Genomic DNA, 27,914 nt, shown 5'->3' on the forward strand with positions numbered 1-27,914 from the left:
AACACTTAACATTAACTGTTTATACACTGTGCACAAATGATGTGCTATACAGTGTACACCCATTTCAGCTATTTTAGCTAATACTTCGTATATTCTCCATATATTTAAAACTTAACATATTACATTCTCAAGTTCTTTCATGGTCTGAGATACCACCTTGAGTACAGGATAATTTAGTGTATTTGGAGGCAGACTGCTATTATCAGCTGAGGAGGCCAGGTTAGGATTTCTTGGTGGACTCAAAAGATGCTGAAAAATTTTCTTACAGGTTAGGAATGATTTTTGCTACAGCTAGCTTTATTCCAACATGAATAGCTGCTAATTTTATTTTGAGAACTTTGTAATAAATACTCTGAAATCTTTACATAGTTAAATTCCAGAATATCGCTAATATCATATCTTTTCTTATTCTAGGCTCCATTCCAACCTCTCATATGACTGCTCTGTGTCTTGTAAATGTGAGAGTGTCCTATAAGATAACAGATGAGAAAAATCAGTTTCTTTCTCTCTTTAGCGTCCTCTCCCATTATTCATGGAAGCAGCAAGGACAAGAGTCTTAGCGATACAAGGAGTCAGGGCTTCCTGTCACACAGACAGAGGCAGAGTATTGGATAAACCAGGATTACAGAGAGTACAGGCAGGTGAAGAAGAGGAGGATCTCTGCCTGCTAGGGAATTAAGAGGATTTCCAGCACTTCCAGCACATTACTGAGGAAGAATATGCACTTTCTGTTTGTGTATAGGAGAGTTCCATGCTCCTAATTCTCCCTCCTTATCCTCCAATTCCTCAAATATAGATGGCATGCAATCATGATAGATGCAATAAGTCAGGAAGGACCCGGTATAGGACATACACACAGGGTGCATCTACACAGCACAATAAACTTGAAATAAGATACATAATTTGTGCTATGCAAATTGTGCATCTTATTTCAAATCTATTTCAAAATAGTTTATTATGATTTTGGTGCATCTACACAGTGCCAAATTTCAAAATAGAGTGCTATTTCGAGCCATCCCTTAACTCTCATGCTATGAGGTTTACTAGGATGCTGAAATAGCATGCCCATTATTTAAAAAATATTTTGAAATAACGGGAGGCTTGTGTAGATGCGGGGTAGCTATTTCGGGTTCTCTCTGGTATCCTGAAATAGCCATGCAGTGTAGACGTACCCACAGAGCATGACGCTAAATTTATATGTATTTATGCATGTGTGTCTGTGTGTGTAAATATTAATAAGCATTCCATTTCAAATAACCTAATCCATTGTGCACTATGGCAGGAGATTAATATTATATGAGTAGGTTCTTTACAATAAGAACGATAAATTGGTCATTTTTATGCAAAGATCAGAAATACCACAATTTTCTTTTATCTCTTTTTTCCCCTTAACTTTTTTATGTAGGCTTAATGTACTCAGTGATTGCATGCTAAAGTGTCCGCAAGCTATTTTAAAAATGACTATAAATAAGCAAATAAATAAATAAAATGATGCAGCAGCAGCAGGTTTTTTAATGTTGCACAGTAAATTTTTTACTATTTCTCTGTGACTGAGCAGCAGGCAATATAAGGTGATGATTTTCTTTTTGTTTTCTGCTTCTGAAATTTTCTAGTGCCACATGCACACTTAATAATTCACAGTATCATAATACACTGTAATTATCTATATAGAATCCTGTGTGTGTAAAATAAAATAGAAATAGAATTTATGCTCATATCCAAACACCTTGCACTAAGTCCAGATTTCTGTTTCTGATTGAAATTGATGTTTTGAACAAACTTTCTAGTCATTACAAATGCTGAAACAACACAGATTTCAGAGTTAAGGCATTTCACAAATAATTTGGATATATCTGGGCATAAATAAAATGTGATACCTGAGAGAGATTTACAGCCATTGAGGTTATCTGGTTGTGTTTCATACCCATCTGCGCACAAACATTTGTACGTTCCATATGTATTGATGCATTGCTGGCTACAGGGAAAGCCAGATGAACATTCATCAATGTCTACACATGTTTTGCCATCATCCTTGAGCCGGAATCCAGGCCAGCATTTGCACTGGGGAAAAAAACGGAAGAACACTCATTTTTTTTATTATTGTTGGCATCTTTCTGTTTGGCTGTGGCTCTACTCTAGGAACTTTGTGTCCCCATTTCCTCACTCCTCCAAAAAGATCAACAATGAAGTGTGTCTAACTGCCCTTTTCCTTCACCAATACAACCAGGGCCATCTCTACCAATGTTGGTTCTCTATGCATCTCAGCATGAGCACCCCACCAGTGGGAGAGAGGAGCAGGGCCAGGCAGGCACAAAAGCTGTGTGTGTGGGGGGGGGGGGGGAGTACCTAATGTTGCCAACTCACACAGGTTAGACATACCATAATGATGTCTAGTTCATCTGGTCCAGGAGAGCTGGCAACCCTGGAACAGAGCAAGAAGGGAGGCTTCCCTGCAGCTTCAGGGAAGTCCTCCTTCAGTAGGCATGGGCAGCAGCAAGTGGCACAAATGTGAGCTGGAGAAAGCCGGAGGGGAAAGCGCTGCATCTCTCCAGCTTCCAGCAATATGTCCAACCCCCTGTTCCTCCTGGGTCCTCCAGCCTGCACTTGTGCCAATGGGGACCGGGTACAGCCCGTGGTGCGGGAGGGGAGGCAGATACAGGAGGCAGAAGTAGACTGCTGAGTCCATGGCTGATGGTCTGTATTAAGATGAGGTTGGGACCTGCCAGATCCCATACACAGCACCCAGCTGCATAGGACACTGTGAAATTCCCATGTGGCTCTATGTTTTGCATATCAGTAGGGATGACCTGAAAATAACATCAGGACTCCATAGCTGCAGGAAAGGAAGGTGGGGCACGAAATGTATACGTGGACACCACATCTTGAAGATATTGTTTCCTTAGGGTAAGTAACTATTCTTTCTTCTCCAATTGACTGTTCCCATGTAATTCACCTGCAACCAGTGACCTCATAAAAAGGAGGCTCATGCTCAGTGTCTATTTAAATGATTACAGGCCAGCTATATCAAAGCAAGCATCTGATTTTGATGCCTTGCTTAGGAAATAGTGTCTTGTGAAAATGTGAACTATTTTTCATATAGCTGCCCTTCAAATTTCAGAAATTGGTCAGCTTCTTGGGGAAACTGCAGAAGCTGCCTGAGCCCTGAGCTACTTCTGGCAATTGATTAATTTGCCCTTTATTCCCTCACAATAACACCTTCTCAGGCAGTCCTATGCTGTTTTTCATAGGTTTTTTCCTGACCTCTTCAAATTAAACTCTTGCTCTTCCCCAGGCTTTTCACAGATCCCCTTTGAAGACGTTAGCCTCAGGTCTTCACTACCATTAGCCTTTCCCTACTGACTGCAGATTTCCTCTAAGGACAGGTGCTACTTGCTCTCCTTTACCCTTCTCTGCTATGTTCTCCCACAATTTTCAGTACCTTGATTTGGGAGGTAAACGTAGCACATGTGAAATGTAACTCAAACTCTCTTAAGAGGGCCAGCTCATCATGTGACATGAGATATCCTGCTAGAACATATTCATTGATGCTCCAAACTTATCACTATAAACTTCATTTCATGTAGCAAGCACTTCCCAAGTGGTGGAAAAGTGATTACGTGTATTTAGCTCATCCACAGAGGCGAAAGATTAGTATTTTCAGATAGTCAAGAATTTTCCAGTTTTGTACTCCTCTCTTGTTCATGTGTGAAATCACATATGACAATCTGTTTGACCATAGCCATGTCTGCCACAATGGCAAGAAAATTATTCCTGTAACTAAAAGAATACCCAGTAGATGCCTCCTCCAATTCCAAAAAAGCATCATGGCCATTCAACAGTAGATTTTCTTTTCCAAATGAAGTTGGAGATGCTCTCAAATTCCTAAGTAGATTCAGAGAACCAATGTCTACCTTATTAGTGGTCCCAGGTTTGCAGTTCAACTGCTGGTCCAGGTAGTAAAGAACCTACCATACCAGGCAGCTTTGTCATTATAAAAAAAGAGGTAACACACACATGGGAATTCATTCAAGTGTTATACAATCATCCCGAAGGTAAAAGAGTCTAGGTGGAGTCCCTGGAGAAGAGTGAAGAATTCCTTGAAATTTGGCCCAAAACAACATAAAAACAATGCATCCTAGACATGAAAGTAAAATTATACATAATTAAGTTTGTTATTAATTGCTCCACATCTTGTTCATCTGAAAGCCTCAGAGGAGTAAGCTTTGTTAGTCTATAATTTCAAAAACAAGTAGTAGTCCTATGGCACATCAGACTAACACACTTCCTCAGATGGTCATGAGCTGCCCACAAAAGCTCATAACGCTATACAGGCAGTCCCCGGGTTATGTACAAGATAGGGACTGTAGGTTTGTTCTTAAGTTGAATCTGTATGTAAGTCAGAACTGGCGTCCAGATTCAGCCGCTGCTGAATCTGATCAGTTTCAACAGCGGCTGAATCTGGACGCCAGTTCTGACTTACATACAGATTCAACTTAAGAACCTCAGGCATCCCCAAGTCAGCTGCTGCTGAAACTGATCAGCGGCTGATTCCAGGAAGCCCGGGGCAGGGGCTTCCGGTAGTCAGCCACTGGTCAGTTTCAGCTGCGGCTGACTTGGGGACGCCTGGGGCAGAGCAGCTGGGGTGCTGCTGGGTTGGTCCAGTAGCGCCGCTGCTCCTCGGTGCTACTGGACCAACCCAGCAGCACCCAAGCTGCTCTGCCCCAGGCGTCCTGATTCAGCCGCTGCTGAATCTGAACAGCAGTGGCTGAATCAGGAGCCTGGGGCAGAACAGCTGGGATGCTGCCCGGTTGGTCCAGTAGCGCCCAGAGCGGCGCTACGGGACCAACTGGCAGCACCCCAGCTGCTATACCACAGGTGTCTGGAGCAATGCCACGGAGCACGGGGGCAGCGGGACAGCCCAGACGCGCCGTGGCTGTCCGCTGCCCGCGTGCTCCGCGGCTTTGCTCTGCTTTGCTCCCCCCCCCTCCTCCCCCCCCCTCCTCCTGCAGACCAGGGGGATGGGGGGGGAGGAGCAAAGCAGAGCCAAGCAGAGCCAAGCCGTGGAGCGCGCGATCAGCTGACAGCTCAGACGCTCTGGGATGTCAGCTGGCCGGGCGCTCCGCGGCTTGGCTCTGCTTTGCCCCCCCCCCCGGTCTGCAGACCAGAGGGACGGGGGGGGGCAAAGCAGAGACAAGGCTCGGAGCGCGTGGGCAGCGGACAGCCCTGTCCGCTGCCCACGTGTTCCACCACTTTGCTTCCAGCAGACCAGGGAGAGGAACCCCGTTCGTAACTGCGGATCCGACATAAGTCGGATCCGCGTAACTCGGGGACTGCCTGTATATATATTTTTTTGTTAGTCTCTTAGGGTAGGTCTACGCTACAGCGCTAATTCAAACTAACTAAGCTAATTCGAACTAACGCATCCAGACTAAAAAACTAGTTCGAATTAGCATTTTGCTAATTCGAACTAGCATGTCCACACAGAGTGGACCCAGAACCAGGGTTAAGGATGGCCGGAAGCAGTGCAGGCAGGGCATCAGATGAGGACTTAGAGCGTGGAGCTGCTATCTCAGGCTAGCCGAGGGCTGTGCTTAAAGGGACCCGACCCCTACCCCAGACAGACAGTTCTCAGGGGTGCCCCGCTTGCAAAGCACTCCTGGCTTGGATTGCCCGGAGTAACCACACTGGGCACATCACAGCACTCGGCCATTAGACCAGCTGCACTTGTTGCAGGTTGCCATCTGGGGAGAGGGGGCAATTGGGGAGCTGCAGGAGAGGTTCCACCCCGAGGAGCCCACAGAGCCAGCCCAGTCCTCCCCATCGGGGGCTCGTACCCCATTCCTCCCTCACCTCCTTCCACTTACCCCTCCCTAGCCCCCCTTCCTGATGTACAAAATAAAGGACAATTGTGTTCAAAAAATAGAATCTTTATTGAACAAAACTGGGGGAGACTGGGTAAAGGAGGTGGGAGAGGGGAAGAGAGAGGGTGGGAGAGGGGAGGGCAACTACAATGATGAGGGGTTTGGAACAGGTCCCATATGACGAGAGGCTAAAGAGACTGGGACTTTTCAGCTTTGAAAAGAGGAGATGGAGGGGGGACAGGATAGAGGTCTCTAAAAGCATGAGTGTGGTGGATAGGGTGCATACAGAAAAGTTCTTCATTAGTTCCCATAATAGAAGGACTAGAGGACACCAAAGGAAAGGAATGGGTTGCAGGCTTCAAACTAGTAACAGAAAGTTGTTCTTCACAAAGCAAATAGTCAACCTGTGGAACTCCTTGCTGCAGGAGGCTGTGAAGGCTAGAACTAGAACAGAGTTTAAAGAGAAGTGAGATCAAGTCATGGAGGTTGGGTCTATGGAGTGCTATTAGCCAGGGGGTAGGAGTGGTGTCCCTGCCCGAAGTTTGTGGAAGGTTGGAGAGGGATGGCACGTGACAAATGGTTTGGTCACTGTCTTTGGTCCATCCCGTCCAGGGTCCCTAGGGTTGGCCGCTGTTGGCAGACAGGCTACTGGGCTAGATGGACCTTTGGTCTGACCCAGTACGGCCATTCTAAGCTCAGAGCTCAGGGTCGGGGGTCTCAGTGGACCACCTTGATTTTCATGAAAACCTGCTCCTGTGTGGCCAGGCTGGCAGCTCTCCTGCCGTAGACGGCCGCTTTCCTGTGTCTAGTGCAGAGGTCGTGGACGAGGTCCACGATGTCTGCACTGGACCAGGCGGGTGCCCGCCTCTTGCGGTCTTGGGCAAGCTCCCGGGAGCTGCCAGCCTGGTCCCGGGAAGAGGGGGAGGACTGGGGGGCATCGGGTAGCTGGCTCGAGCCGTGCCAGGTGCAGGGTCTGCTGGCTGGGTGCTGGCAGGCTTGCACCTGGCACGGGCACCATAGCCAGCCCGTGCCCCTTTAAGGGGTCTGGGGCCGGGAGGGGGGGCATACGAGTTTCCCTGGTGTTGGCCAGAGTGGCCACCAGGGAAAGCTGGGGAGGGCTAGCCTCCCACTAGTTCGAATTAAGGGGCTACACACCTTAATTAAGGGGCTACTAGTAAGTTCGAACTAGGCTTGTCCTCGTAAAATGAGGTTTACCTAGTTCGAACTAAGCGCTCCACTAGTTCGAATTAAGTTTGAACTAGCGGAGCGCTAGTGTAGTGCCTATCAAAGTTAATTCGAACTAACATCCGTTAGTTCGAATTAACTTTGTAGTGTAGACATACCCTCTGGGTATGTCTAGACTACAGGGTTTTGTCAACAGAAGTTTTGTCGACAGATACTGTCGACAAAGCTTCTGTAGACAAAGAGCGTCTAGACTACATCCAGTTCTGTCGACAAAGCAGTTCTGTCCACAGTGTGGACGCAAAGGACAGTATAGATGCAATATGCCTTCTATCGACAGAACTCTGTCGATAAAAGGCGTTATTCCTCGTAGAATGAGGTTTACATACGTCGACAAAACTGCTGAGTTTTGTCGACGTTATGTCGACATAACTCAAAGGCAATGTGGACACAGGTATAGTTTTGTCGACAAAAGTCCACTTTTGTCGACAAAACCCTGTAGTCTAGATATACCGTAAGGTTTCACAGGGCTATTTGTTATTTTGACATTTGGTTCATTAACAGTGCATTGTTCTTTTTTTTCTTTGTCTGTGTAACTATTTCAAACAAAGTTGGAAAACTTTACTATTTGAATTAATTATTAGAGTCATGATCTTGTAAGCAACTCTCAGGTCACTTTTGATTTTTGTACAACAGCTTGATTTGTTCTGGTTTTCTTAAGTGCTGTATCTTTGAACTTCTGTTATTGTAGCTTCATTCTCATCACCTGTCAAATAAAATACTAGTTTTTTAGAAATATACAGAAATGTTGAAACTATGTCATATATATTTTCTATTGGTTTTAAATTGAACATATGCATCTAGGTTTTACACAACTGATGGCCACATGAATATTTCATATGCTGATTTGCACAGGTTATGATTTTGTTGAGGTTACTTGTTTAAAAGCTAATACTGCATTCTAAAATTCTACTACACCATTATGTTCTTTAAAAATCATAGTTAAGAATAAAGAACTTATATTATACTATATTACACACCGTGACTACCAACCTTGTACCCAACAGGAAGATCCTGACAATCTTGAGAACAGCCACTGATTTTCTTACTTAAGCATTCATTGATATGGCAGTTTCTCTCATCAGATCCATCACTGCAATCCTCTTTATTGTCACAGACATCTATTTGGGGAATGCATTTGCCATTTTTGCAAATGAAAAAAGAACTGTTGCATGACTGTTCTGAAAAAAAAAATTAAAAATGTCAGCAGTTCTCATATTTTTCCCATAGTGTGACTGTGCCCCGATAGATTTTTACATTGATCAACACCAATCTGTGGATACCAGATATTCTCCTCACATAAGAACATAAGAACGGCCATACTGGGTCAGACCAAAGGTCCATCTAGCCCAGAATCCTGTCTGCCAACAGTGGCCAATACCAGATGCCCCAGAGGGTGTGTCTAGACTATACCTCTCTGTCGACAGAAAGATGTAGATTAGGCACATCAAAATTGTTAATGTAGCAGGGATTTAAACATCCCTCACCTCATTAGCATTAACATGGCTGCTGCTTTTTTTCAAAATGGAGATTTTTAATAAAAAAACGTCAGTCTAGACGCGGATCTGTCAAAAATAAAGCCTTTTTCGACAGATCCTGTAAACCAGTTAGCTCCTTTATGAAAAAAAAAGTTGTATTCACTTCCTCTTCCTCTTCCATCAGTTTAGTTTTACTTAAATAATAATGAGAAGAGCAAGCATCTTGTGATCAGCATCATCTCTCTTCAGATCACTTAAACTACATTTTGAAACTATGCAGAAGGAGAAAAACTATAATACAGAATATTAATTGCCCCACATAAATTAAAATATAACACATTTGATAAATTTTTCTGGAACTATCAATGGGGAAAAAGTAATACTTTTGTAGAGCTAACTAACATTAAATATTGTTTTTGGTAGCAATGAAGAACTATATCATAATGAAATCCTCTAACAGGGTCTCCCGATAACTGGATATCTAAAGCCTAATTGGGAAAATTTAATTGGAAAATCAGATAGTTCAGGAGCACCCAGACATATGATAGCTTAGTTGTGTCCCACAAAAACTAATAAAATATGAAAAATAATTGTGATGCAAGATACACAACTAATGAGATTTCTCATTCGCATTCAAGTCACATACCTCTAAACAGTAATATATGCCCAGCTAAAGAAGATAAGAATAGCCATATTGGGTCAGACTAATGGTCTATCTGCATCAGCACCTCATCCAACAGTGACCAGTGCCAGATGCATCAGAGAGAATGATTAGAAAAGGGCAATTATTGAGTAACCCATGTGTGGGCAAAAATTTTTGACTGGGGGGCCACCTCAGACATTTTTTAAGTAGCTGCAGGCCACCCCGCAAAGGGCAGGGCCAGGACACTTCCCTGCTTCCCCACCCACAGACCCTGACTGGTCTGGGAGTAGAAGAGTATGCAAAGTCTTTGCCCCCTCCAGCTGTTCTGAACAGTTGGGAGTTCCTTCTAGGCGCCCGTGCCCCTGGTGGTAGGAGGAGACTTTGCTCACTCCCCCCACCCCTAGATCAATCAGGGCTTGGGGGAGGGGGAGCATACGAAGTCTCTCTCCCCCTTCCCCTGCCCTGCAAGGGAGCATTGCACTTAGACTCAACTACCAGCTGAGCAGTAGCTGGCAGTGACCCTAAGTGCCAAGCCCCTTGCAGGGCAGAAGGAGACTTCGAGCACTCCCCCCAACTCCAGGCCATGCGGTGCTACTCCTAGCAGGGCAGAGGCAGGGCAGGAGAAGACTTTGCACACTTTCTCCATGTCCCCAGGCTCTGAATGGCCTGGCAGCAGGGGGAGCGTGCAAAGTCTTTCGCTCCCTGCCCGCTGGCACACGGCACTTAAAATCAATCACAAGGGTTGACTCTAAGTGCCACATGCTCTCCTGTCTTTAGGCCCTGATTGGCCTGGAGGCAGAGGAATAACAGGGCCTCTGCGGGCCAGATCTACTTGCTTGGTGGGCCAGATGTGGGCCGTTTTGCCCACCCTTGGAATAATCCATATCTTTTTAGGGATGAGGTGACCGAAACAGCACACAATGTTCAGTGTGTGTGTGTGACTTTATATAATGGCATTATTTTCTATCTCTTTCCTAATACTTCCTAGCATTTTTTACTGTTGCTGCACAGATGTTTTCAGAGAACTATCTATGATGACTGCAGGAGCTTTTTCTTCCATGATAACAGCTAATTTAGACCCCATCTTTTTGTATGTATAATTGGGATTATTTTTTCCAAGGTGCACTACTTTGCACTTACATCTGTCATTTTGCCATCCAGTCATATAGTTCAGTGAGAACTGATGCTCTTTGCAGTCATCTTTGGATATAACTAGAATAAACATTATCACCTGCAAATTTTAACTCCTCACCAATCACCTTCTTTCCAGATCATTTATGAGCCTGTTGAACAGCACAGCTCCCAGAACAGATCTGCATGAGAACCCAATATTTGCCTCTTTTCTCTGTGAAAACTCATTATTTATTCCCATCCTTTGTTTCCTATCTTTTAACCAGTTATTAATCCATTAGAGGATTTCCTTCTTATGTCATGACTTTTTACTTTGCTTAAGAACACTTACTGAGAGACTTTGTCAAAGGCTTTCTGAAAGTCCAAGCATACTATGTTGACTGAATGACCTTTGTCCGCATCCTTCTTGACCCCCTCACAGAATTCTAATGGATTGGTAAGGCCTGATTTCCCTTTACAAAAGCCAGGCTGACTCTTCCTCAACATATTGTGTCTGATCATTCTGTTCTTTACTATAGTCAAGTTTACCAACCTGTACTGAAGTTAAGATTACTTGCCTGCAATTGCCAGGATCACTACTGGAGTTCTTTTTAAAAGTGTGTGTTAGATCAGTTATCCTTTGGTCACCTAATACAGAGGCTGCTTAAAGTGCTAGGCTACATACATAGTTAAATGATTTGTAGATTATCTGGAACTTTCCCGGGGCCTCCATTATGCATGCTGCATGGCACCCTCGTTTCCTATGTGTATGTCTACACAGCACAAAAAGAAAGTTAATGGAATAAAACATACAGCAGTTTCAGAACCCAGACTTCAGCCCTAGACCAAACATCCACACTGCTACTTTTAGCCCTGCAGCCCAGATCAGATAACCTTAGCTTGGAGATCTGAGACTGCAGAGTATTTTCTACAGTGCAGACATATTCTTTGTCTTTTACTAAGTACTTAGGCTGAACCAGCAAGGTGACCAGTAACAACTAATAAAATTTGAGGTAATTCTTAGAAGTTAGCCTCTGCAGCACTATGTGATTAAATATTTCAATTACTATTGCATATACAGGCTTGATCTCCCTTGTCCAGCACCCTGAGGATGTGATCAGTCTCGAATAAGAGAATTTTCCGGATATGGGGAGATCCCCTGCCACTGCCCTCCCAGGACACTCCTTCTCCCTGCAGTTGGCTCTCTCTGGCCCCACTGCCACTGGGCTCCAGCCTGCAGGACTTGGACTTGGGCTCAAGCTTGCTAGAGCTCCCCAAGATGGAGCTCCCCAGCCTCTGTGGTCCAACTTCTCCCCTGCCCAACCAGGGATCCCCGCCTGAGATGAGGCTTGCCTGTCCCACTGCTGAACCACCAACCGGGGCTTCCTGTGGACGGGGCTTGCTGGCTGCCCTGCTCTTGCTGCTCAGTGGTCCCACTGCTAGCTCCCCAGCCTGCATGGCCCCATTTCTCCCCTGCCCAATTGGGGCTCTCCAGGGATGGGATGTACACTTATGGGTGCTGGGGCTCTCTGATCCAGCAACAACTGTGGTCTGGAAGGACCATAGATACTGCTTGACCAAAAAATTCTGAATTTCAGAGTGTCAACCTGTAGTAGCTGAAAGAAAATGTAATTACTATTATTTTTTAAATAACAATATCAAACACAGCTCAGCACTCAGGGCTCAGTCTTGATCCTGACAAAGAAAATGGGAATTTCACCACTGATTTTAACAAAAGCAGGATTAGAGACTTTTGGCCAGCTCCTAATTTTAAATAAATGTGTGCACACTTACTCTTTTCCCCAACCCTTCACCAGCTGGCAATGAGAGAAATGAATGCAAGCTGTGTACTTTCCCTCATTCTCTGGTTGTGAGGGGAAGGAAAGGAAGAGTAAGCAGTCCCCTGGGATGCTGCATGCTGTCGGGGTCCCCCCAACCTAAAATGGTGTGTTTGTCACCACAGAACAAATTTCTGCACCAGTGCTGAGGTATTCTGCATTAACAACAGAATCTTCAATAATGAATATTTGGATCCATATGATTTTGCCTCACCTTTCAGACAATGCATGGTCCTCAAAAAAGCTAGTATAATGGGCTAGATTAATACCTTAATGGAGTAATAGAGTGAGAGTAAAAGAACTTTTCCTACATATCTCTCCCCTTTCAAACGACATGGAACAGTCTAATACCTCCAGGATTCACTAGCATAATAGAACAAAATTAAGATGTGGGACACATTTACATTTTGTGACTGCTAAAAGTGGAGAGAACTTTAAAATAGTGTTGATGGATGGTGTTGACTGCCTGTTTTAAAAATGGTGTATAGTGAGAAATCTAGCATATCCCCATTCTGGTGTGGTAAGCTCTAAATCCATGTGTCTGGAAAGTACTGTTATGTCTGTTCTCTCTGTTTGTAAAAATTATGGTGAGAGCAGGGCAGTTCTTATAAAGTTGGATAGTAACTATTGTAATTTTGTCCAGTCTATAGTACCTGGAAATACACGTGTAAACAAACTCCAAACTTCCTGAACCATCTCACATGTCTAGCTTCAGTTTTTCAGTTCAGAAAATAAACCACAGAATTTTTGGTTCTGCAGGACTGAAAATTTACAACCGCATCTTCTTCACAGGATATAGGAAGAATTCATGAGACAGGACTGTACTATGTAGTTAAGAGTATAGTTTTTCTAACTACAAATCTAAATTATATTTTGGAAAAAAACTACATATATGTAATTATAAAAATAAATATGAACCTGAAATTTTGCATTTTATATTTATAGGAGCTTCATCAGAATGATCTGGGCAGTCATAGTCCCCATCACATTGCCACTGAGAATTGGAGAGACACCTTCCATCAGCACAACTGAATTCTCCAGGATTACAGTGAGGATAACCTAAAAACAGAGTAATCAAATCTTTAATGCTTCATACTGTGTATATGCATATATTTTAATATAATCTCATAACAGAGCCTATTCAAGTAAACACATGCATCTAGCTATCCCTATATATGCAGAAAGATAAAAATGCACGCACATCTGCATCACAAAAAACAGATAACATATATATATAGTAAAACTCCAATAGTCCGGCATCCAATAGTCCAGCACTCCTGATAGTCCGGCAGCAGCAGCTGAACTGAGCGAAAAGGGTAAAAAAGGGTTAAAAAACTAAAACATTACAGTATACTGTATACAGTATGTACACTAAAAAGGATTAAGAACACTTTATATACAATATATACTGTATGCAGTATATACATAATCAGCTTATAGTATCTCCTTATACTCCGGCATATTTGATAATCCGGCACCATCTAGGTCCCATAGGTTCCGGATTATCGGAAGTCTACTGTACATTTGTATGTTATAACATAATCAGTATATTCCTGAAACCCATTGACAAGCATTTAAAAAGTGTCTTTTTCTTCCTCATCACTAATACAATCAAGAACATGTATAGTTTCTCTTTAGACTTTATGTAACAGCAGTAAAAATATCTTTCAAAAGGTGATATACTATCAAATAGTGCTTAGCAGGCAATATTTACTACATCTGTTCTCTTAAAAGCTCTGGGAGACCTCACAGTTCCAACCACACCCATACAGTCAATCAATCAGTCTGGAAGCCCTCCTTAAAATACAAAAACTTTGGAAGCTGCACAAGATTATTTTCTGAGATGCTCAAATAGATTTCTGTTAGAAAATCTAAAAGGACATCTAGAACTGGCTCATTAGAAAGGAGTCTGCCAGAATTTAGTAAGAAAAATCCATAAATGGCATAAACTCAAAAGCCATATATTTTCTTCCTTTGCAATATTAAAATGTAAGGGTTAGGTTATTTTGGGAGGTTGTGTGAAGAAAAATCACCATTTTGCTGCAAGAAACCAAATCAAATGGATATTATTCATATTCTTTCCCTAGAAGCAGAATGTTGCCATTTTTACAAAAAGCTTGTTGTATAGGAGGAAAAATAAACCCAACATTTTATCATAGGAGAGCATGAAAACTCATGAAAATATTATGCTGTGCATGGGAGTAAGAATAAAGTAAGAATTGCCCTGCAGCTGCTTTCCATGTCTTTTTGATTTTCCAGCAAAAAATGGAATTTTTGAAGCTCTAAAAACATGTCTTGCTCTTTCTAAGTAGAAAAGCCAAGATGATGGTTGCTTTTGAAGCTTTGTTTCATATGTAACATTTTACATGAACATTAGCAGAGCTATATTAAAAGGAGGAGAAATGAAATACACACTAATTTTTTTTTAGTTATTCAATGCAATTGGGGAAAAGCTCTTCCCCATCAGCAGATGGTATAAGAGCACTTGAACTTCTGAGATAAGACATTCCTCTGCATCCAAGAGCTCTATTATCTCCATTTAACAGAGGACTGACACTCTGGCAATCAATCTTCCAGGGTTTGATATAGCAGATCTATCAAATGCTGAGGGTTCCCCCATTGGTGCCAGTACTCCTCATTGTTGTGAGAGGTAAGCGAAATCGAAGGGAGTGTTTCTCCCAGGGACCTCCCACTATGGAGTCAGTGCCAAATTCAGCTTAAGGTATGTCAACTCCAGCCACATTATTTATATCGCTGGTATTGCATACCTTAAAGCCAGCCTTCCAAGTGTAGTCTAGGCTTGGCCTCTGTGCTCTCATTAACACTTTGAATACAGTTAAGGTACTACTGGGACCATGAAATATAAGTATCTTGTATCTAACTTGTAATAATCACAAGAGAAGCCAGAATAACTCAATAGGGAACCTTCATAAAGTGGTAAGGTGGTATTTTTTTTCAATAGGCTGTCCTTAAACCTATCTTCAAAAAAAGAGAGACCTCCCTTCATGTGTTAATTACTCATGTTGGCTCAAGCCTAAGCTACACTTGACATACCTTTGTATGAAGGGATGTCAGCCAAAGCCTCCACTTCTTCTATGTGGTATCTGGGCAAAGACATGCATTTAAAATCAGGCCAATTTAAATCTGACACATAGGTGCCTTTGCTCTCTCATGATGCTCCTAAACGTCATGTTGAATGGACTTTGCAGAAATATAAAATTGAAATTGGATCTTCCTACATATTCTCTTTTTCTACATGTCTGTCTCTGTGTCTGTCTCTTCAGTCAAGAACTTCTCTTAAACAGTAAGAGCGAGGACTACCAAAGTTAGTATATAGCTTCCTCTTATAACTTAAAATAAGGTAAAAATTTGGTTGTGCCAGGAACATTAGATGTGCCTGGAATGGGATTTCTTCTCATAAAACCATACAAAACCAAGTCAGAATCACCAAGGTAAAAAGGACTGCCCCATCCCGAAGTCTCCCACCCCCAGAAGCCCTTTAGGGCAAGGAGGATGGGTTGAAGCTCCTCTCCTATCCCAATTAGTACAAGAACATTGCTGGCTGTTCCCCTTCATCAGGGAGCATGGGGAAAGTGCACATTTTGCTGCATTCCCCTCATTGGCTGGAGAGGGTAGGAGGTAGAGGAACCTGGAGCTGTCACCGCCAGGGGACAGGCACCCCTTCCCTGCCAGTGCCTGCTGGAGCTGCAGCAACCCTGGAGAGGTGCTTTTCATCTGTCCCCAAACATCTGGGCTACGTCTACACTGGCCCCTTTTTCGAAAGGGGCATGCTAATTTTAAACTTCGGAATAGGGAAATCCGCAGGGGATTTAAATATCCCCCGCGGGATTTAAATAAAGATGTCCGCCGCTTTTTTCCGGCTTGGGGAAAAGCCGGAAAAGCGTCTAGACTGGCCCGATCCTCCGGAATAGGGCTTTATTCCGGAGGATCGGGCCAGTCTAGATGCTTTTTTCCGGCTTTTCCCCAAGCCGGAAAAAAGCGGTGGACATCTTTATTTAAATCCCGCACGGATTTCCCTATTCCGAAGTTTAAAATTAGCATGCCCCTTTCGAAAAAGGAGCCAGTGTAGATGTAGCCCCGGGGTTATCCTCTCTCTCTGGAGCAACCTGCATACTGAACCCCTCATCCCCACCCCAGAGCAATAATTTAAATGAAACCAAACATTTTTTGAGTTAATGACCTGAACAATGCCAGGTAAATCTTCTAGTTTTAAATAAGCTTCCCCTATCAGTTACTCTAGTTGAATAGAAATGGTTAACTCTCATGCTCCTTTTCTTTTCTGGAGGAAATTATGGAAAACAAAGTATTTCTCTGAATACTCTCCCTGGGACATCTCTACAAATTTTATGTACAAATAAATAATCACTAAAATATGCCTTGAATGAGTAAGATAGGATTATAAAATATGAATCCATACTAAAATAGTTATCAAAGAGTAACAGAATAATAAAAATATTAAGAGAATTCAGATCCAATTTCAAACACAGAAGTGGACTGGATCATCTGAGCATTGGCTTCATTTTGATAATTACCTTGATGACTTCCTCCATATCTGAGTATGACCTAACCAGTTATAACTGTACCACAGTTTCCTAAGTTTGTTTAAATAAAAAACAAATATATTTCAATGAAGCTTCACTTTAAACAGTCAGGAAGTCTGCTAACTTGGCCTTCAGCTACACCAAAAAAAAAAAAATCCAGATTCTAAAATAGGTAAAGTGAAGTGGATGGCCAAGTACTGTGACTACAACATTACCTTTCCTGCATAAGCTTCATATTAGATTTTTAATGCCAATAGGAAGGATATAAGCAGTACCTTATCCATCATGAGATGGATTTTCATGATAAATTAGGTTCTAGATCAATAAGATTTCTATTGCTGGGTACCTGAGTTTGTTGGATAGGAAGAAGCTGATGTGCTCTGGCTATACTGTCTGCACTGGCAAGTTGAAACTGTAGCAATTAATCTTAGAAACCATAGAAATGTAGGCTTGCAATGGACTTTGATAGGTCATCTAGTCCAGTCCCTTCTAGGAAAGCAGGCCTAAGTATTATCTAGATCATCCTTGACAGGTATTTGTCTAACCTGTTCTTAAAAACCTCCCAGTGCTGGAGATTCCACAACCTCACTAGGTAATTTGTTTCAGTATTTAACTACTGTGACACTGAGGAAGTTTTTCCCCAATGTGTAACTTAAATTTTCGTTGCTGCAATTTAAGTCCATTCTTGTTCTGTCGTCAGTGGTTAGAAGAACAATTTATCACCTTCCTCTATATAACAACCCTATACATACTTGTAGACTGTTATCCTGTCCCTCATCAGTTGTCTCTTCTGCAGACTAAACCTTTAATCATTTTTACTCTCCTCAGGACTTTGTCCAATTTGTCCACATCTTTCCCAAAGTGTGATGCCCAGAACTGGACACAATACTCCAGCTGAGAAATAATCAGTGCAGTATAGAGCCGAAGAATTTCTTCTTGCGTCTTGTTTGGAACATTGTTGCTAATACCTCTGATTTGGGACAGTTTGAACTATTAGTTGTCATAGAAGCCTGTCATGTATTATGAGGCTGTGCCTGTCAGTACTGAACCTTATAATACAGTATGAACTTCTATGTACAGTCCCATTGTTCTCAGCACAGTTGGTGTGTAGTACTGGAGCAAGGTAGATGGGAACTGTAGAGGGAATATGGTATCCTGCTATAGTTCAGACACTTGAAACCAATGCACATTGGCTATGCAATCTTGAAATCTTCCTAAATACAGTGTCTGTTCTGGCCATTTACTCTCTCTTTCCTTGAGCAAGGTTATAAGGGCACAAAAGGAGGAGCAATCATAATGATTTGCCAGTTCCCTCAACTAACTGAGAAACTTCTCTCTCACAAATCCCAAAGTAAAAGGGAAAGTGGTCTGACCGCGTGCACCTATAACAACAATAATTCAGGAACAGGGGCACAACAGCTTCTGCAAGCTCCTAGGCAAGATGAGCAGGCAGGCTCTTTGCTCCTGGATGGGGTGGGGCCTCAGGCAAAATGGGCAGAATGAGGGTCAGCCGGCACATCTCACAGAGCACACCATTGTCCTCCTCCCCCCAAAAAATCCTCAGAGCCCTCAGGAGTACACAGTGCAGCATTCCAGAAGCAACTTAAGCAGCCCAAGGCTCCAGTGTGGCAGCCAGGAGCCCTAGACTCCTTGAATCTATTCCCCCCACCAATTGGAGGGCCTGGTCAGAAAGAACTACAAAACAAGCAACCTTCTCCTTTCCCCCGCTCTCTTTTAAGAACTACTCATTGGGATAACTACTTTTTGGAGATGAAAAAGCAGAAGTAACCCTCCAGGAGATGGGTCTGAGGGAAAGTAGTTTAAAGAGACAAAGTTTGTTCTCCTGAATTGGTCATCAGATTAGAGGGGATGCTGAGGGAGTAATGCTGTATAAAACTGAATGCAGCAGGCAGCGATATTGCATATATCGGTGATAGACTGTGTGCAATGACGTGGTGTGGGAGCAGCATTAGAGCTAACTAAAAGTGTTTGGATATCTGAGTGAATGTCAAGTAATTAACAATCATATTTATTTAGCTGATTTAGGCAGATCCATGTGTCATTAAAATTCAAGGGAACCTGCAACTAGGCTTCATCCTAAATAGATATTAATTTATAACCTCTTGATATCTACCATATGGATCCTGACCTTCCTTGTTGTAATTAGGAAAACTGCAGGCTGATTATTGAATTCATTCAGCTGGAAATCACAGAACATTCTAGACAGGATGTACTAGACATTTTATCCTTATATGTAAGGGGACTGTTAGCCCCTTACTAAAACTCTGTGGGAATTTTGGTTTGCCAGCTCCCAGTATCAAAAGGGGAAAGGTCCATGAGACTGACAGACCCCAGAGACAATGGAAAGCAGCCAACACTCCAGCTCAGCCTGATTGACAGGTTGGACAGGCCAGTGAGGAAAGTTCCCCACAACAGCGGGACCATTCCCCCGCTTACATATATAATGTAGTTAGGGCTTCAGATTTGTCCCAGCATTTTTTAATAAAATAATTACAGCACAGTCTTAGTACATCTAGTTACAGTTTTAAGGTATAAATCATATTGAGACACTTCTTGGGCAACCAAATTTGAGTGAGTGGCATTTGCAGCATCATACATGGGGTTCCAATGCCATGAAGGTTTGTCCCAGATTTTCATCATCACTGATTAGTCAGGCCAAACCTGAGAGGCAATGTGACTCCTTGCACCTGGATTGCAACACAAAAGTGGAGAACCAAGAGCAACCTGACAGGATAGGTGACATTGCTGTAGAGTGAGGTGTGGGCCAGAATCACTCACTAGCCCTCCACCCTCTGCTGCCCCTCCTTACTAGGCTGCTATTAGGGTTACGTTTCTGGGCAGAGGGCAATGCTGCAGACGGTCAGATTTTAAAATCATGAAAAAATGGAAAACTCATAGGGTACGTCTACACTACAGCGCTAATTCGAACTAACTTAGTTCGAAGTAGTTAATTCGAACTAAGCTAATTCGAACTAACGCGTCTAGAACTAAAAACTAGTTCGAATTAGTGTTTTGCTAATTCGAACTAGCATGTCCACATTAAGTGGACCCTGAACCGGGCTTAAGGATGGCCCGAAGCAGTGCCGGCAGGGCATCAGATGAGGACTTAGAGCATGGAGATGCTGTCTCAGGCTAGCCGAGGGCTGCGCTTAAAGGGTCCCAACACCCACCCCGTACAGACAGTTCTCAGAGGTGCCCCACTTGCAAACCAGTCCTGGCTTGGAGTGCCCTGAGTGCCCACACTGGGCACATCACACCACTCGGCCATCAGCCCGGCTGCACTTGCCGCAGGCTGCCATCTGGGGAGAGGGGACAATTGGGGGGCTGCAGGAGAGCTTCCACACCCAGAAGCCCGCAGAGCCAGCCCAGTCCTCCCCATCGGGGGCTCATACCCCATTCCTCCCTCACCTCCTTCCACTTACCCTTCCATAGCCCCTTTTCTTGATGTACAAAATAAAGGACAATTGTGTTCAAAAATGGAATCTGTCTTTATTGAACAAAAGTCGGGGAGACTGGGAAAAGGAGGTGGGAGAAGGGAAAAGAGAGGCTGGGAGAGGGGAGGGCAACTAAAATGATCAGGGGTTGGGAACAGGTCCCATATGACAAGAGGCTAAAGAGACTGGGACTTTTCAGCTTAGAAAAGAGGAGACGGAGGGGGGACAGGATAGAGGTCTCTAAAAGAAGGAGTTGGATAGAGAGGGTGCATACAGAAAAGTTCTTCATTAGTTCCCATAAAGAAGGACTAGAGGACACCAAAGGAAAGGAATGGGTAAGAGGCTTCAAACTAGTAACAGAAAGTTGTTCTTCACAAAGCACAGAGTCAGCCTGTGGAACTCCTTGCTGCAGGAGGCTGTGAAGGCTAGAACTAGAACAGAGTTTAAAGGGAAGTGAGATCAAGTCATGGAGGTTGGGTCCATGGAGTGGTATTAGCCAGGGGGTAGGAGTGGTGTCCCTGCCCAAGGTTTGTGGAAGGCTGGAGAGGGATGGCACGAGACAAATGGCTTGGTCACTGCCTTGGTCCATCCCGTCCAGGGTCCCCAGGGTTGGCCACTGTCAGCAGACAGGCTACTGGGCTAGATGGACCTTTGGTCTGACCCAGTACAGACATTCTAAGCTCAGGGCTCAGGGTCGGGGGTCTCAGTGGACCCCCTTGATTTTCATGCACACCTGCTCCTGGGTGTCCAGGCTGGCAGCTCTCCTGCCCTAGCTGGCCACTTTCCTGTGCCTAGTGCGGAGATCGTGGACCCTGCCCTAGCCCAGGCGGGTGCCCGCCTCTTGCGGTCCCGGGCAAGCTCCTGGGAGCCGCCAGCCTGGTCCCGGGAAGAGGGGGAGGGCTGGGGGGCATCGGATGGGTGGCTCGATCCGTGCCAGGTGCAGGGTCTGCTGGCTGGGTGCTGGCAGGCTTGCACCTGGCACGGGCACCGTAGCCAGCCCGTGCCTCTTTAAGGGGTCCGGGGCCGGGAGGGGGGCAGACGAGTTTCCCTGGTGTTGGCCAGAGTGGCCACCAGGGAAACCTGGGGAGGGCTAGCCTCCCACTAGTTCGAATTAAGAGTCTACACACCCCTTAATTCGAACTAGTAAGTTCGAACTAGGCTTAATCCTCGTAAAATGAGGATTACCTAGTTCGAACTAAGCGCTCCGTTAGTTTGAATTAAGTTCGAACTAACGGAGCGCTAGTGTAGCGCCTATGAAAGTTAGTTCGAACTAACATCCGTTAGTTCGAACTAACTTTGTAGTGTAGACATACCCATAGTGTCATAACAAGCCTGCAGTCTTAAACATGATATAAGGTGAATCAGTCCTCAGGCCTGAATCTCACCAACTGTCTGGGTTGATATTACTGCTTTTAGGAATACCATCTTAACTGAAAAATGCAGAGAGAGCAGATAGACACCGGATTATAATGACACTGTATTTTTCAGTGGACAAAAGTCAAATCCCATAGTTGTGGCATTTGTAAACAATGGAAGGAACATATGGAACTAGCCTCTCGGAAATTTGGTTACTTTCCAGTGAGTTAAATAGAAAAGGTCAACTCATATGTCTGAGGGTGGGAAATTGTGATAGTATCCAAAAGAATCCCGACAGTCAGAAACAATTTTTTTTTTATTGTTGCAATTGCATCCAAATAAAATAGAGCTCATAGGATGTTTCAGATCGTGCTCCTTTTGATGAGCTTTTCTAATGGGCTTCCCTCATCAAGTCTGTTTCTCTGGCCTACAGCTTCAGGTTTTCCAACTGGATATTTTAAGCCACAACAAATCAAGGTTTGCAGAAATCCACAAGCCAAGCTGTCAGTGAATTCAAAACCCATATAATAATCTTGTCCTGGATTGTTGCCAAGAGATCTGGCAGTTTGGGAAGACTTAAAGGCCCAAAGTCATTTCCAGGAGAAGAACTAAACTTACCAAGGCCAGGGCAGAACTAGTATCAATATCTAAACTCCATTCTGCCTGACTTTCTTCTTATTCTTCTGGATCAACACAATTGAGGAGAGAGTAAGATGGTAAATAGAAGATTCTCTGATTTCAAATCCAAAAATAAAGAATCTGTAAATGATGCTGCACTGCCTCTAAATGACTCCAAGACATCTGGCATTTTTCTTCTCTCTTTCTCTGGGGGCAAAGATCTAATCTGGGCTTTGCCCCCTTTTGAGACTGATAAGGAAGGACTGAATCCACAACTTAGTATTGCTTAAGAAGTAGGTAAGACATTGCTTTTCCTTGGCAACAAACTGATAGTGGGTGGATGCTGTAAACACTGAAACAGACTGCAACTTTTTGATGAAAATCTACCACTTTGTGTTAAACTGCCCAGGTTAAAGTTTTAAAATGACCAAGGTGGGTAACTAACAAAAGGTCATTTTAACCTTTATACATATTGTACAAAGATGTCATTAGCTTCAAGTATTTTGAGGATTAGGCATCTCTTTGTTTCAGTACCACAATATTTGCATAAATCTAAGCTCTCATACCTAGAATTTGCAGGGTATGACAACTGAACAGCAGCAGCACTTTGATCAGATGCAGAGGGAGCACATGCCTCTCACAATGTTAGTCAGCACACACCTCAATTTACATGTCCTTGTTTTACATGCATGACACTTTGGTAATGCTGGTAGGAAAATATATATATATATGGATGAATACCATCAGACTCTAGCATTCCTGCATGTGGGCAATGGTAAACAGTATGAGCTACAATGCCCTGAGGCCCTCTGGTTTCAGGTTGCCCGCCACTGATCTAGAAGTTTTGTGTCTGCTAGCTATGGACTAATATCAAAAGAATCAGTTCAGATCTATGTCAGTGGAGTACACAGCACTAATGTGCTAATGCTAGGCAGGATTGTCAACAATCCTACAGATGCTCTTGGAAAGCACCCCACATCTAGTGCCAAATAACTGAATGGTATGATACTCCTAAGGTACAAGACTCCCAAGATACGATCTTACCTTGCCTCAAAGCAACACAGATTCCCCAAAGGCCACAGAAATCAGTATGCCTAACACAGAGCTCTAAATCTCAGATTGGTCTACAGCTTCCAAATACAAAGATTCTTCTGCAAAGGACAGAGAAACACAGAACTCTCCTTTTTCATTGACAAGTATGGGGATTCCTGAAGACAGTCACTATGGTACAAAATCTTAAAAATAAAAAAAAGCACCAAACACACACTGGTGCATGAGCACCAATATGTTTAATGTATAGGCACCTAGATTTTCATCTACACCAGTTGGCATAGAGTGCATTATGAATTGCTAAAGTGATCACTGTCATTTCAAAACTTCTGTAGGCACCAGCTTTAAAACACATATTCACTGGTAATCTTGAATATATTTTTGTCCAGCTCAGAGCATCCAAATGTAAAATAAACGTAGAGGATTAGCAGATATTGGATCCTCAAAGTGGCAACAATAAGGTGTTCTAAATTGCAGCCTAGAATGACTTTTCAAGTCATCCCTCTATATAGATTTGAAGTACCATGAAACATGTTCAACATGCCAAAGCTTCATAAAACTGATCAGTATTGGTTCACTATGCCAATCTGGATGGCAGATAAAAATGGAATAAAAAAACCTAATAAAATATATAAATTCACATCAAGTGCACAGAAAGCTTTTAAAGATCTGGACTGAAATAATGCTTCTAAGCAGGATGCTCTTCCAGAATAAGAAAATAAGTAAAATGATGAAAAGATTAACATTTGGAGAACACAGAAGCCAAATGGATGAATAATGGAGTAAAAAGAAAACAAAAGTTTTATTAGGCACTGATTGGAAACCAGAACCATATAGATAGAGTGTATTTGTAATTTACCTAAAAACATTTAGACTGGGCAGTGGCTTTTGGGGGCTATTCTCTGATTGTGATAAAAAAGAATCTAGAAATTTCAAGGTATTGATAGTGCAAATAGTTAGAGCATGCTCAGCTGATGGAATTCCTGGGATACCCTATAGTTGCCACAGAGAGCAAAAAATTGAAAAATGAGACTCCCATGAGACCCTACTAATTTATTTGCTCTTACTGCCCCTTTGCCAATTTATATACTCAAATGTAATCATCCTGAGCTTAGACTGAAACCAACCAAAAAATCAACCTTACAAAGTTGTTCTGGAAATAAAAGTTGTATCTATAAATCAACAGTGGTCCAATGCTACCACATTTTCCAGGATAGCCCTGAACCAGAGATACTGGTCTCATATTAGTGATAGAAATGTAGCCGTGTTAGTCTGGTGTAGCTGAAACAAAATGCAGGACTATGTAGCACTCTAAAGAAACCATCTTGTTAGTCTTTAAAGTGCTACATAGTCCTGTATGTTGTTTGGTCTCATATTACTAGCTGCCAAACTCCGTGTTCCGGGAGACATCCTTTAGTGAGATATATGGAGGTAAGCCACCACTGCAAAATGGTTTCAACTAGTATTGGAATCAATCTCAGCTTGATTTGAACCTTGCCTTCTGGACTTAACTACCAACCCTTCTACAACTGTCAGACTCAGGTTTGACCCTACTCAGGCCCTTATGGTGTAGAATAGGTTCTCCAACAGAAGGGAAAACATCCTTATTGTAGTACAAATACTTCTTGCAAAAGTTTGTATCTTATGAACATTGCTGACAGGAGAGGAAATCCACAAACTTCTCCTTCCAAGATATGATAGGACCCACCATGGAGGAGGGGGAGCTGAAGTCATTCTTGTGCTGACTCTTACAAAGGTGCATTTGGGCATGGGCAACTTTTCTCCTATGTCCATTTAATATGGTGATACGGATGAAATCTTCTCTTTCCTAGAATAAATCAATCAGCTTGGTATATGTATCACCTTCAAGTGACAGAAATATCTGAGGATTCTGAAAGGGGAAGGCCCATAGGTACAGAGGGATATCAGAAGTTAAAATATTCTATTTCCATCTAATGGCAGGAAGAAAGTACTTCCAAGGCACTGGACTAGAGGAACAAAGAGAAAAATAAGTGTTTATCTGGAACATAAATGTCACTTTACCTTCCCACTATGTTTAATTTTAACCCTTCAATTTTAAACAAGGAGTCCAGTGGCACTCTAAAGACTAACAAATGTATTAGAGCATAAGTTTTCATGAGCTACAACTCACTTCCTCAGATGCTGAAGAGAAAAAGAAAAAAAGGACAAAAAGAGGGGAAAGAAAAAGGATACAGAGATGGGAATATGACAAACAAAGTATTTTAGATGGTCTATATCCTGGGACAGATTATCAATAGACTGGGCTTGGACATTTTTGTGCATACATATGAACTTGTTTTTTGCATACACATTAGTAGTGCATTCACAAATTCCTATGTTCTGCATGCATATGAGGTAAATGCACATGTGTGTAAAGACTAAAAAATAAACCTAAGACCATTGTGATAAAAACTTTATAAATATTTTTGAACAGGCGCTCTGTGCCAAATTCTCTCCCGTACCAAAAACATCTTGATGCAAAATGGTGAGATCGGGGAGCAAGGTACAATATGTATAACATAAAAAACAGCAAAGAAGCTTAACTGCTTATTATGCAACAGTCTAAAGTAAATACATTGCCAGAAATCTATAAATGTTAGCTCATAATACATTGATATTAATGTTAACTTTTATTTTTTTAAATATCAACTAAAAATTAATATAGTTTTTGCCCAAGAATGTACAAAATTGTGCACAGCAGGAACAGCATTAGATTAGACAAATATTAAAATAAATTTAGAAATTGAACACGGTCTCATTTAACAGTAAATTAGAACACTAAATCTAAAAATTCTTATTTGTCTTCATTCTCCTTTGGTTTTTAAAAATGTCTAAAATTATTCAGCCTGAGATTTTTCTCATTACTGTTTTTATATTATACTTACCGCATTCCAATGACTCATCTGATCCATCTCCACAGTCGTCGTCATGATCACATACAAACTGTTTGGGAATGCAGACTTTATTACGGCATGTGAAAGAGTTCTCATCACAAGTGTTATTAGGAGCTAAGTAAAAAGAACACACAAGAAAAAATAAGGAACACACAGAATAACAGGGCCTACAAATACTTTACTTATTAGGAAAAAACCCAAGTGAAGTAAATTAACTAGTGCTCAATAACTGATTCATAACAAATAATCACATACTTTGCCAGGCATCCACCAAGTAGTACACAATACCAGACAAAAAGTGCTGCCTGCCCCCAAAATAAGGAATACAAATACAAGCATATAAAGTACCATAAGCAGAGATGAGAATAATTAACATGACTAAATTATTTACAATTGTTTCTTACTCCTCTATGAAAATAGCTATTTTCTGTGATTTCAGAAATAGACTTTTCTTCTTGTTAAAAGCATGTAAAATGCTTAATCAATAACAAGGCTTCCACTGTTCTCTAAGGCTGTGTCTAGACTACATTTCTCTGTCGACAGAGGGATGTAGATTAGGCACATCGAAATTGCTAATGAAGTGGGGATTTAAATAGCTCATGCTTCATTAGCATAAACATGGCTGCCGCTTTCTTCGAAATGGAGCTTTTTTGAAAAAAACAGCAGTCTAGACACAGATCTTTCTAAAATACAACCCATTTTTGAAAGATCCCTTATCCCTCATAAAATGAGGTTTACAGGATCTTTCGAAAAAGGGTTGTATTTTTGAAAGATCTGTGTCTAGACTGCCATTTTTTTTAAAAAAAGCTCAATTTCAAAAAAAAAGTAGTGGCCATGTTTATGCTAATGAAGCGTAAGATATTTAAATCCCCACTTCATTAGCAATTTCAATGTGCCTAATCTATATCTCTCTGTTGACAGAGAGGTGTAGTCTAGATGTACCCTAAGATGGTGAGAAAAGGAACAAATACGTATATTTGAAACACAGTGGACCAGTTAGCATCAACCAGCATATCTTCACTGAAGTCAATGGAGCTGTGTTGACTTAATTAACCAGAGGATCTGACCCAGGGTGTGACTGACCCTACCCACTGATAGTTTACAGTATCTTTTATGTTACACCATGCAGCCAAATACTCCATATTGGTAAATAAAACACAAGCAAGTACTGAGAATAGAGAAAAGAAGTCAGAATATATTTTTAAAATGTAGGTAGAAGTTTAGCACAAAAACTCTGTACCACAGCCTGCTGTTGAGAGTTCATCACTTCCATTAGGACAGTCCCTTTCACCATCACAAAGCCATTGTTGAGGGACACAGGCATGGGAACCCAGGCAACTGAATGTGTCTGCGGCACAGGTTACCGATCCTGAAAAAAATGCTACGGATTAATGTTACTAAATCCCAAATTAATAATGTATGACGTCTAGAAGTAATAGTTATCAGAGAGGGTTCTCTTTTCCTTTAAAAGAGAAGTGAAAACAAATTGACCTCTGTACAGTATTCCAAAAATTCAAATTAGAAGTGTACTCTAAAGGTTTAACTACATACCCTGCCTTCTATATACTTTGAGCCTATTCGCTAAATGAAAGCAGCAAGCTATCCTTCTATGCTTCATGAAATGTAGTCAGTAGGGGTGCACCTACAGAGCACCCTAATCTCAAAATAAGATATGTAATTTGTGCTGCACAAATTGCATATCTTATTTCAAATCTATTTTGAAATAGCTTATTTTGAAATTTGAAGCATGTACACAGTGCTAAATTTTGAAATAAAACACTATTTT

At 42.3% G+C, this 27,914-nt stretch overlaps 1 protein-coding gene across 1 annotated transcript in view; it reads right to left on the reverse strand.

The window, feature by feature from the left end:
• The window catches only part of LRP1B (LDL receptor related protein 1B), a 1,362,068-nt gene that overhangs the window by 239,961 nt on the left and 1,094,193 nt on the right, over positions 1-27,914 (reverse strand). Inside the window, exons 52-56 of the mRNA XM_089779714.1 lie at positions 27,369-27,497; positions 26,120-26,242; positions 13,091-13,231; positions 8,097-8,284; positions 1,878-2,061 (exon numbers count right to left, since the gene is read on the reverse strand). Of these exons, the coding sequence (XP_089635840.1) occupies positions 1,878-2,061; positions 8,097-8,284; positions 13,091-13,231; positions 26,120-26,242; positions 27,369-27,497 (765 nt within the window). The remainder of the gene's footprint in view (positions 1-1,877; positions 2,062-8,096; positions 8,285-13,090; positions 13,232-26,119; positions 26,243-27,368; positions 27,498-27,914) is intronic.

Source organism: Pelodiscus sinensis, chromosome 7, assembly GCF_052426305.1.
Source record: "Pelodiscus sinensis isolate ZL-2025 chromosome 7, ASM5242630v1, whole genome shotgun sequence".
Taxonomy (NCBI): domain Eukaryota; kingdom Metazoa; phylum Chordata; order Testudines; family Trionychidae; genus Pelodiscus; species Pelodiscus sinensis.